The 12,177-nt window shown below is 43.7% G+C and overlaps 1 protein-coding gene and 1 long non-coding RNA gene across 14 annotated transcripts in view; one reads left to right on the top strand and one right to left on the bottom strand.

Annotated features, from left to right (window-relative positions):
• Positions 1-424: 424 nt before the first annotated feature.
• On the bottom strand, positions 425-11,572 carry LOC147375646 (uncharacterized). The gene is made up of 3 exons (XR_015160329.1): positions 11,437-11,572; positions 5,201-5,266; positions 425-1,248 (listed from the first exon to the last, which is right to left on the bottom strand). It is a non-coding gene; the product is annotated as an uncharacterized LOC147375646 (long non-coding RNA).
• The window catches only part of GIPC2 (GIPC PDZ domain containing family member 2), a 99,978-nt gene continuing 96,118 nt past the window's right edge, over positions 8,318-12,177 (top strand). For 2 of the 13 annotated variants that reach the window (XM_086390738.1, XM_086390742.1), the window contains exon 1: positions 8,455-8,887. In XM_086390738.1, coding sequence (XP_086246864.1) covers positions 8,648-8,887 — 240 coding nt within the window. In that variant the 5' untranslated portion in view covers positions 8,455-8,647. The other 11 variants (XM_086390739.1, XM_086390741.1, XR_015160328.1 and 8 more) reach the window with 11 other exon arrangements.

The raw sequence follows: 12,177 nt of genomic DNA on the forward strand, positions 1-12,177 counted from the left end.
TCAAACAAGGTAATATTATTGCTTTTGGCGGACGTGTAAGTTTATATTAATTTAATCCTAGAATTTTTTTTTGTGACTCACTCATACTTAGGCTAGAAACATGAAATGCTACTGAGTGGAAATACAGATTAATAACCTAAGTTGAAGTGTAAGCCTAGATATAAAGCAAAGACAATATTTTTGATTAGTTGTAGTTAATCATTTATCTTAGGTAGGAAGAAACAAAGATCAGTTTATTATAGCCAGTCATATTTACTGATATATATTACATATACACGGAGAAGGCGATGGCACCCCACTCCAGTACTCTTGCCTGGAAAATCCCATGGATGGAGGAACCTGGTGGGCTGCAGTCCATGGGGTCACTAAGAGTTGGACTCGACTGAGTGACTTCACTTTCACTTTTCACTTTCCTGCACTGGAAAAGGAAATGGCAACCCACTCCAGTGTTCTTGCCTGGAGAATCCCAGGGACGGGGAGCCTGGTAGGCTGCCATCTATGGGGTCGCACAGAGTTGGACACGATTGAAGCGACTTAGCAGCAGCAGCAGCAGCATTACATATACAACTCTACATGAAAATCTGGAGAGGATACCAAAACGGAATGTGAAACGTGTTTTCTACCCTCAAGAAACTATGTGGTTAGGTAGACAATTTCCCATACAAGAAAAAAGTGAGCATATATGCAAGTTCAAAACTGAAGAGTCATCAAGGGCTTATATGCCAACTAATTAATATTTTCAGTTTTGAATACAGTTCTTGAGTGATTAAAATATGTGACTTTGGATAGAACTATTTCTGGTACAATAGATGGGGTTAAGTGGGCTGGTATTCCAGCCTCTCTAGACCCAACTTTCATTTTTTCCAATTTTTCCTGGAGACATCTGCAGTGTCGACAATATTAGCAAAGACTTTCTTTCTCCTCTGGCATCTGGTTTGGTTCATGGTAGAGTTTGGTCCCGGAGAAGGCAATGGCAGCCCACTCCAGTACTTTTGCCTGGAAAATCCCATGGGCGGAGGAGCCTGGTAGGCTGCAGTCCACGGGGTCGCTAAGAGTCGGACCTGACTGAGTGACTTCACCTTCACTTTTCACTTTCATGCATTGGAGAAGGAAATGGCAACCCACTCCAGTGTTCTTGCCTGGAGAATCCCAGGGACGGGGGAGCCTGGTGGGCTGCCGTCTATGGGGTTGCACGGTCCAACACAACTGAAGTGACTTAGCAGCAGCAGCAGAGTTTGGTCCAGTGACCTGGGGAGGAAAATGAGGTCAGGGCAGGCATATATGTGGGACATGGACACCCAGATACCATATCCTAACTACTGAAAAATAATTGCTTAAAACAAACTGTCAAATAATGTATGTTCTAGCTTCCTATGTGACCAATACATTTTAATAATGATCTAAAAGGTCAGGTTCAATATTTGAGGTTCCCAGTTACATAGAGGAGTGTAGCGGGACATGGGGAGAAACAGGTCTATGCCTGAAGACTACCCCATTCTATTCCTCTGAAGCTCTGCTCTGTGCTCCTCCCCTTTCCCCACCTCATACTGTGCAAAGAGTGGCTCCTGGGCCACCGCCCCCCACCCCCCACCCCACCCAGGCATACTTTTGTGCACATCAGGTGTGGGCCTGCCTTGACCCTGGGAAAAAACTATGCAGTTTTTGGAACCAGACTTGGGCCCACCTGGGCCGGGAAATCCAGGATCCTGGGTATCCAGAGCATGTTCTAGAAGGGAGGGCATGAGTTCCGGGTGACCATATCCCTTGAACCTATGGAGTCCATATCTTTTCCTCAGGTCTAAGGGTAATATTGGGCTTTTCCAGGTGGTGCTAGTGGTAAAGAACCCTCCTGCCAATGGAGGAGACATAAGAGATGTGGGTTTGATCCCTGGGTTGGGAAGATGCCCTGGAGGAGGGCATGGCAACCTACTCCAGTATTCTTGCCTGGAGAGTCCCATGGACAGAGGAGCCTGTGGGCTACAGTCCATGGGGTTGCAAAGGGTTGGACATGACTGAATATGTATGCACACATGAACCTCAATCTGAAAAACAGAAAATTTCAGGCCTGAATTGATCCAAGAGGTTAGGGAAAAGGAAAAAGCTTGGTATGATGACTCAAATATGTCTGGTTTGGGCCACAGAGTATGTGATCATGATTAGTGAAATCAGGAGAAACAAAGATATTTTCAGGAGAAAGGATGAGTTTGTATAATCTCAATTTTAGTCTCCTACAGTGCATTCTCTTTCTGGTAGATTGAACTGCAGATACAAATTTGGAGGTCAACATCTGCTGAAACTGGAAGACTAGAAGTGGTCAATCAGGTAGAGTATGTAGGGTAGGAAGACAAGATGGCCAAGAAAAAATGCCTCACAGAACACAGTTCCTCGAGAGTAGCACTTAGCAAAGACAGGAGAGGTACCCCAACTAGTGAAGGTTGATCACCATTCAGCTCTACAAGAATTGAGTTATTAGTCACTGCAGCTGCTAACTTTTAACACATCCTGACAGGAGGTCAGGGTGAGGTACTCTGTGCTTTGGCACATATTGGCAGAACAAGCTTTTAGACAGTTAAATATTTTCAGGAGAATTTTCTATGAACCTGGATTCTTGCATCTTCCCACAATTGAACAAGCACCAAAACCATTAATGAAGATATCTGATCCTCATGACTAGCAGCAACCTTCTACTGAGATGTGTGCCTGCTTGTATGTACTCCCTTTGCCAAAATCACATATACACTGACCTCCCCCCTTACCTCTTTTGAGCAGTTCCTCAGAGCCCTCCGAGAGGCTGTCTCCTGGTTTATAGTCCTATGTCTCTCAATAAAACGGAAACTCAGAGCTCTCACATTCAGTGTTTTTATTTCAGTTGATAGTTTTGGTGACCACTAAGGGAACCAGGGGCTTCCCAGGTGGAGCTAGTGGTAAAGAACCTGCCTGCCAATGCAGGAGATGTAAGAGACGCAGGTTTGAACCCTGGGTGGGTGCAGAGAGGGTAAGATCCCCTGGAGGAAGGCATGGCAACCCACTGTAGTATTCTTGCCTGAAAAATTCCACAGACAGACGAGCCTGGCGGGCTACAGTCCATAGGGTCACAAAGAGTCAGACACGACTGAAGTGACTTGAGCACGAACACTAGGGACCTAGAGTAGACTTCTCTCCTTTACCTGAATTCTATGTGGAGCTGGAGCCTTGGTACCAGCAGGGCCCCTAGTGAGTGTCTACCTCCTTGGTGTGTCCAGACAAACTGGAGTAAGCTCTTCTGGTTCTTAGATCTTCCAATTATTGGTTGATGAACCAAAGTTTTGTTTAGTGGTATAGAACAGACTCTCCATTTGAAAGATACTGGAGTTTTCTCAGAAAGACACTGAGTGGTCTGGTTGACTAGGTGGGAGGCTGGCCTAACATTTTTCCTAAATGAGGGTTGTCAGAAAGCCAGCCTCCCACCAACACTCAAGTCAGGTTATACAAAACTTATATTTACAAGTACCAACTTAATTGAGAATTAAAGGAAATTTTGTCCCCTCAACTGGTCAAAATGGGCTCTTTTATTGCTTATGCAGTTAAGTTAAAAAAAGCCAGCTTGATGAAATGTCTTTTCACAATCCTGATCCTAAGAGAACAAGTCCTTCTAGGAGAAACTTGCATTTCTCTTTTTGTGTCTTGAGATGTGTATATTCTACCAGGGCTCTTAGGAACTCATCTCTTATCCTAGACCATCTCCAACTCCTGAGACTGAGAAAAAAAAGAAGGGACAGGCCTTTTTAAATTCAGGTGAGTAAACAATGTATTCCAATTGTTGTTTATAAACTAGTGAGTTTTATATTGTAATACTTGATTCATGGCTAAGTTTTAAAATCAAATTGTGAGATCTCTGTGTCTACATGGATATATATGTCTGTGTGTATGTTAGAGATACGATATGTCTCTACCTCCAGATGGTTTAACCAAAATTAATTTGGAAATGAGTTCTATTTAGTTGATTTAACAAAAATTAAGTGCTTACATAAATTCTGAGAAATATAAAAGAAACCAACCCAAATGAATTTCAGGTTCATATGAACTGGGAAATATTCAGTATTAAATTAATATTTATTATTAAAGTTAGTTTAAGTTTGTTGGTTTAATACAGACATATCTTTAGAGCTATCAACATTAAGTATAATAGTATGATTGTACCTAGGTTTACTAGAAGTCAAATAAGACCTTATTATATCCGGTGCAAAATTTATAAGGAAGAAAAATCACTTGGTATGATAACATTGTTTATAAGTAAATTAAATGTAAATAAGATAAGAATATTTAGGTAAACTCTTTAGGAATACTTATGTTTTAGGCATATCTACTTAAAAATAGCTTCTCAGATTTTAGAAACTTAAAATTTTAGAGTTTTACTAAATTAAGTTAATGATGAAAGTTTATTGACTAGGTCATTCTCAAATAAAATAAGATACTGAAACATTAATTACTGAACATTGGGTTTCTTTTACAGAGAAACTAAAGATATTTAGGACTATTAATAAGTATGTTTGCTGCAACACTGAGACATTTTCTATAAGAAAGCACATGTTTTTAAACATTATGAATAATACTTAAAATTTTGCCCATGTATAGGATGATAATGTAAAAGTTCTTAAGTGCTTACTTCTTATTTTTCACTAGAAATTGATTTTCAAGAGTTGAGAATTCTAATTAAAATATGTATTAAAGCTACTAGAAATAATAATGGAAACATTTCAGTATGCAAGAGAAGTATAAGTTGTATTTTCAATAAAAGATATGAGGAGTGAAAATGTGTTTTGTTAAGGGAAAAGAAGTGGCTTCCCAGTTGGCTCAGTGGTAAAGAATCTGCCTGCCAATGCAGGAGACATGGGTTTGATCCCTGGGTGGGGAAGATCCCCTGGAGAAGGAATGGCAACCCACTCCAGTATTCTTGCCTGGAAAATCCCATGGACAGAGGAGTCTGGCAGGCTACAGACCATGAGGTCACAAAGAATCAGATAGGACTTAAGGACTACAACAAAAAACAATCCTTGTAAGCAGAATTGAAACATTTGTCTTTTCTCTCTACCTGATTCCTCCAGAAATTGGAAACTTTTAGGTTCCCAGCAGCCTATCATGTGAATAATGAAGGACACCTCCTGACAAGTGCAGGGATTTCAAGATATCTTAGCGATTTCAAGAAGAGAGGAGTTCATACCAATTTGTAGATATCACAACTGGAATTGAGTTATTAGCCACTGCAGCTGCTGACCTTTAACACACCCTGAAAGGAGATCAGGACACAGATTAAGAGCAAGGCTTTGGGAACACTGGTAGAACAGGCTTCAGATAGTCAAATATTTTGAGAGGAAATTTTTTTATAAACCTGGGTTCTTGCATCTTCCCACACTTAGAAAAGCACTAAAACCATTAATGAAGGTTCCACACGTCTAGCAGCAACCTTCTACTGAGATGTGTGCTTGCTTGCATGTACCTACCCCCTTTGCCAAAATCACATACACACTGATCTCCCCCCTCATCTGAGCAGTTTTTCAGGCTATCTAAGGGGCTGTCTCTTGGGCTATGTTGTTGTTCAGTCACCAACTCATGTCTGACTCTTTGTGACCCCATGGATTGCAGCACACCAGGCTCCTCTATCTTCCATTATCTCCCAGAGTTTGCTCAAATTCATATCCATTGAGTCAGTGATGCTATCTAACTACCTCATTCTCTGCTGCCCTCTTCTCCTTTTGCCTTTAACTTTTCCTAGCACCAGGGTCTTTTCCAATGAGTCAACTCTTGCATCAAGTTACCAAAGTACTGGAGCTTCAGCTTCAGCATAAGCTCTTCCAAGGAGTATTCAGGGTTGATTTCCCTTAGGATTCACTGGTTTGACCTCCTTGCAGTCCAAGGGACTCTCAAGAGTCTTCTCCACTGTTGGAAGGCATCAGTTCTTCTGCACTCAGTCTTGTTTATGGTTCAACTTTCACATTGCACGCACTGGGCTATTGTTGTTGCTCGGTCACTAAGCCGTGTCTGACATTTCGTCACCACATGAACTGCAGCATGACAGGCTTCCCTGTCCTTCACTATCCTCCGGAGTTTACTCAAACTCCTGTCCATTAAGTCGATGATGCCATCCAACCAGCTCATCCTCTGTCACCTGTTTCTCTTCTTGCCCTCAAACTTCCCTGGATCAGGGTCTTTTACAATGAGTCAGCCACATCAAAGTATTGAAAAGTATTGAAGTGGTCAAAGTATTGAAGTTTCAGTTTCAGCATCAGTCCTTGCAATGAATATTCAGGGTTTATTTCCTTTAGGATTAACTGGTTAGATCTCCTTGCTGTCCAACTGAGCTCTTGAGAATTTTCTCCAGGACCACAGTTTGAAAGCATCAATTCTTCGGCGCTCTTCAGTCCTTAGTAAATCTCCAAATAAAACAGAAACTCAGAACTCCCATATTGTACATTTTTATTTCAGTAGACAGAATCCAAAACAGAGGCATGATTTAAGAATAAAGGTGGTCAATGCAGTCAGATACTCCAAAAGTTGAAGTAAGATAAAGACCAAAAAGTGTTTATCGTATCTGATGACTAAATGCTTTCCATAGTAAGAGCAATTTCAGTGACACTTGGGGGTAAAGTCTGATCACAGTGAGTCTAAGAGCAAAGAGGAATTGAGGAAATGCAGCTAATAATTTAAGGCTGTTTTGCTTGGTTGTGAAAATGTAGAGGTGACTGCAGGGGTGGAGGTGTGGAGGACTTGAAAACAATGTAAAATATTTGGGCTTTTGACCATCAGTGGGTGGCACTGAGTGGGGAGGAGAAACAAGAGTCAGCTGGTAGCTTAAGCATAGAGACCCTTGAGGAATGAAGAGATCAGAACAAGGGTCAAGTAAAAAGAAGAGATTTCTTCAGAGTTTGGAGAAAGGAGGTGAGTGGAGTTACAGACAAGGGGTTGGGAATTGAGGAAGTTCAGGAGTCACACTGAATGGCCTCAGTTTCCTCTGTAGAATGAAACAGGGTTTTCTGCAGAGACCAAGGAGGGCAGAGGTGGAGAAATCACTTAGGTAGAGTGCTGAACATTTGGGAGAGAAAGTGAAAGTGAAGTCACTCAGTCATGTCCAACTCTTTGCAACCCCATGGACTGTAGCCTACCAGGCTCCTCCATCCATGGAATTTTCCAGGCAACAGTACTCAAATGGGTTGCCATTTCCTTCTCCAGGGGATCTTCCTGACCCAGGGATCAAAGCCGGGTCTCGCACATTGCAGGCAGACACTTCACCATCTGAGCCACCAGGGAAACTGGTGAGAGAAAGGTACCCAGGAAAAAGTAACAAGGATTACTGAGAGTTGTTGAGGGGTCAGCTGAGGGTATGTGACTATAAATCTAATGTGGTACTAATCTCAAAACTTTTCCTTCCAATTCTGCCCTGCAGGGTATATGCTGCTGCTGCTGCTGCTAAGTTGCGTCAGTGCGACCCCATAGATGGCAGCCCACCAGTCTCCTCTGTCCCTGGGATTCTCCAGGCAAGAACGCTGGGGTGGGTTGCCATTTCCTTCTCCAATGCACGAAAGTGAAAAGTGAAAGTGAAGTCGCTCAAGTGTCTGACTCTTTGCGACCCCATGGACTGTAGCCTAGCAGGTTCCTCCGTCCATGGGATTTTCCAGGCAAGAGTACTAGAGTGAGTTGCCATTGCCTTCTCCAATGGTACAGAGAAAAAAGATGGAGATTGTCTTCCACTTAAATTCTTATCCTCTGTGTACAGACATGAAAGCATGTGGCCTGGCCACAAACATGTGAGCCCCTACCACACGTTTATGACTGTCACCAGAAGGGCCATCATGTTGTATCCTAAGATGTGGTGCTCTGTAGAATCAGCATCCTAAGGCTTTTATAGAAATTGAGCCAACTTTTTTTATTTTTTAAAGAGGGAAAAGAAGCTAGGAAATGCGATGAGGGAGTGGGTTATCAACTGAAGAACATGCACAACCTGAAAGTTTCGAGTTAAGTTTCACTTGAGGACCTTACTCTAGCTGAGTAGACAGCCTCTCAGATAGCTCTGAGAAATTGCTTAGAAGAGGTAAGGGAGGAGCCACGATATATGAGTGTTTCTGTTGGATAAAAACATGTACTGGAATATCAAAAGATTACTGCTAATCACAAAGAACAGACATTTCAAATTAATGACTGTAGAATTTTCCTATGTAAGAGAAGATGAAAGAGTCTGGGTTCACTGAAATTATTCCTTAAGATATGCATCTTAACTATCTAGGGACACTCTCCAAAGCACAGAATGCTTCCTTGTTTCCGCATCCTGAATTCCCCTCAGGGCGCGGGGTAGGGGTAGGGTCAGCAGCAGAGGCTGATGGTTTGATCTTTGTAGAACTGGAAAGGCAGGCAACATTCCCTATCCTGAGGTCCAACTTTTCTTCTCGCAGATCCCAGAGGGCTGGTGGCCCCTCCGCCTGCAGGTGCAGCTCCTCCCAGTGGAGGAGGGGGCCCTGACCAGACGGGGCCCGGCCGAAGGCCCTCTGCTATTGGCCCAGCCCAGGCTGCACCTGCCTCGAGCGGGCGGGCCGCTGGGCACAAAGTCCAGGGGGCCGGCCAAGGAGGCAGCAGCCCGCTGGCAGCGCAGGTGGGCCGCCGCCCTCGGCCAGGCAAGATGCCCCTGGGGCTGCGGAGAAAAAAGAAATTCAACACCAAGGAGACCTCCCGACTGGTGGAGGGCGAGCATACGGATGCGGCTGTCCGCAGCCTGCCCAGCCCTCCGGCGCCCGCCCGCAGGCTGGTTTTCCACACGCAGCTGGCCCACGGAAGCGCCACGGGCAGAGTGGAGAATTTCTCCAGTATCCAGGAGCTCTACGCCAAGATCGCGGGCGTGTTTGAGATCCCTCCGTCGGAGGTAAGGGCCAGGCGCTGGGGCTCAGCATCTCCCACCCCCGCTGCGCAGGCTTAAATTGGCTCCGGCTGCGCTTCCCCGATTCCGAGGTCGAAAGAGGGACGGGGTCCCTCGTGAGCGCCCCAGGGGCAGCCAGATTGTTTTACTGTGAAGGGAAAACGGCAGTCCCAGGACCGGAGAGAGTCACGTTCTCCAGGCTCAATCTGGCTTCTGGGAAACGCGGGACGACCTTTCTTCCTCATGCAAATGAATAGACTCTAGTAGCCCCAGATTCAGCAGCTTTAGCGGCTTTCCAGCGTCGAGATCTGGTTGGTAAATTAACACCCTTCACTTTATCTGGACCTTGCCCTCCTGTTTCCTCTGCCGGGGTGAGATGGCCACGCTGAGAATCTCCAGGATTGAGGGGCTAGGTGATGCCAAACTGAGCCCCACTTTGTCCCTCATATGTCATGTCCAGCACCAACACTTTGGTGTTTCCAAGAAGATTATTATTCCAAGGGTGGATAACTAAGTAAGTTATACTGAACTGCAGGGGACTAGTTGACAGAAATTTCAGAGGGGCTAGCTCTACATTTGACACCGTATCCTTGAAAGGGGACTGAAATTTGCCTTAATTAGATTGATGGCATGTGTGCCAGCAACTGGAGTTTGTTATAGCTAGTTTCAGGAGACATTTATGTGACTTTTTATACTTAACAAGCTAACTGCAAATGCAGGTGTGAGGAGTTAGTCCAAGAAAGTATTTTGTCCACATTTCAAGGAGAAGCACAAGGTCTTGAGGCCTTGAAGGCCTCCCTGGTAGCTTAGGGGGTAAAAAATCTACCTGCAATGCAGGAGATCTGGGTTCATCCCTGGGTGGCAAAGATCCCCAGGAGAAGGGAGTGGCTACTCACTCCAGTATTCTTGCCTGGAGAATTCCATGGACAGAGGAGCCTGACGGGCTACGGTCCATGGGGTCGCAAAGAGTCAGACACAAACTGACCGACTAACACTTTGTTGCCCTGAACTCTTGGGAGTACATAGAACTGTCTTTGGCTGTCTGTCCTTTAATGTTGTTTATCAGATCGGCTCAAGTGAAATTGAGGTAAAGACAAAATTCCAAGATGAGATGAAAGAGATTGAAGCTAGCCTTTCAGGTTTCCCAGGCACTGAGGGGTAGGCAAATCACAAGCCCATTCTGTGATGTTTCAGTTCACAAAGTACTCTTGCAGAAGTAATGTTCTTTGATTTTCCCTAGGAGAGTTAGGTCATTTGGGTAGTTAAGTACAGGATTTGGAGACTGATAAACCAGGCTGTGGATCCAGGTTCTACCAGTTACTAGCTGGGTGGCTTTGAACAAATTTAATTTCTCTCAATTTCAGCCATTTGTAAAATAGAGGTAAGAGCCTCTAGCTTGAAGGGTTATTGTGAAGACTGGAGCACATAGATAAACATCAGATTGCATTGGCATATGGTCAGTGCTTTATATATAGTAACTATTAATAATGTCATTAATACTTAACAATTAAATGAGGGGGCTGAGGTAAAATGTGACTGGCCTTTGGCCACAGTCACATAACTAGTAACAAAAAGGCTGGGCCATTATTTAAACTTGGATCTTCCGGGTTCTAAGCTAAGTGAGCCTGTTAGCATTCTTAATTGAGAACTTTAAACTTCTCTGCTGTAACTAGGGTCTCCAGATTTATTTACTTTGCATTAAGTCTTTGTCATCATAATGTGTTATTATTTTGAGCTCAAGATGCATGACTTTACTCAATCCACTTAATACCTGAGAAGTATTATTATTAGCTCTGCTTCATAGATAGAAAATTAATGCTTTGAGGTTTAGAAAATTTTCAAAATTTGTGTTTCATTTGTGTTTCAAATTACATGTGTTTGTGAGGTTGTTTTTTTGGCTGCCCTTCAAGGCATGTAGGATCTTAGTTTCCTGATCAGGGATTGAACCCATGCCTCCTGCAGCAGAAGCGTGAAATCAACCACTGGACCTCCAGGGAAGTCTCTAAAATCAGGGTTTTTCCTGGCTCCAAATTCCATGAGGTTATATTGCTATATTGCTTCCCACGTTTTCCAGGGTGTCTCAGTAATAGCTTGACAACCATGTTCAGCATTTTTGGTTTCCAATGCGCTGACTTGCATTAGAATTTCAAGACAAACAGTGGGTATTATGATGTGTTTTATCAAAGTTCATAAATTTTTGTAACCCTAGGCATATATCTTAGTATGTTGTTGTTGTCTTGTCATTAAGTCGTGTCCGACTCTTTGTGACCCCATGGGCTATAGCTTGCTAGGCTCCTCTGTCCATGGGATGTCCCAGGCAAGAATACTGGAGTGGGTTGCCATTTCCTTCTCCAGAGGACCTTCCTGATCCAGGGATTGAAACCAGGTCTCCTGCCTTGCATCTGAGCTACCAGGGAAGCCCCATGTGTTAGTATTTATGTATATAAACAACGTTTATATGCAGGTTTTCCATTTGGATTAAAAAGAGTTAAGTATATTCAGGATAAAGTATATATGCATCATCATAGTATATGTCAAAGTATTTCGATACTTACTTTTTAAAATAGTTAATTTTTGGCTGTGCTGGGTCTTCACTGCTGCATATGACTTTATCTAGTTGTGGTGAGCGGGGGCTACTCTCTAGCTGTGGTGCATGGGCTTCTCATCGTGGCGGCTTCTCTTGTTGCAGGGCATGGGCTCAAGCTGTGGGCTTCAGTAGTTGTAGTGCATGGGCTCAATAATTGCAGCACATGAGTTTAGTTGCCCCATGGCATGTGGGATCTTTCTGGAACAGTGATGGAATTCATGCCTCCTGCATTGGCAGGTGAATTCTTAACCACTGGACCATCAGGAAAGTCCTCAATAGTTACTTTTGAAACAAGTAATTTATTAAAATAAAATGCACACCAGTGAGATCCATTTATCATCCCATCCTCCCAGCAAGAGGAATAGTGGTATAAACTTGAGATGTCAGTGGGGAGGAAACCCCCCAAACAAAAAATTTCTCCCTTTTATATGATTATCTCAGAAGTCCTGCCTTTTCTCTAGAGAGGTGGCTCTAAGGATACAAATGGCACTGTCTGAAGAGCTGTACTTTCTTTGCTAAGGAAGAAAGGGAAGGCTTTGGCCTGACCTGATGGCAGGTGTAGCAGATCCAGGTGGATTTACTGGCAGTCTATAATGTGCCCCTGGCTGTGCCAGGCATGTAAGTCTACATGGTGGTCATCCCATCCTTGCCATTGCACTGAGGCAAGATTCTTTTCATTTTGCCATTGAGCTAAGTGAGGCTCTGAGAA

This window comes from Bos grunniens, chromosome 3, assembly GCF_055505025.1.
Source record: "Bos grunniens cultivar Pamir isolate PY7600 chromosome 3, Bosgru_T2T1.0, whole genome shotgun sequence".
Classification (NCBI taxonomy): domain Eukaryota; kingdom Metazoa; phylum Chordata; class Mammalia; order Artiodactyla; family Bovidae; genus Bos; species Bos grunniens.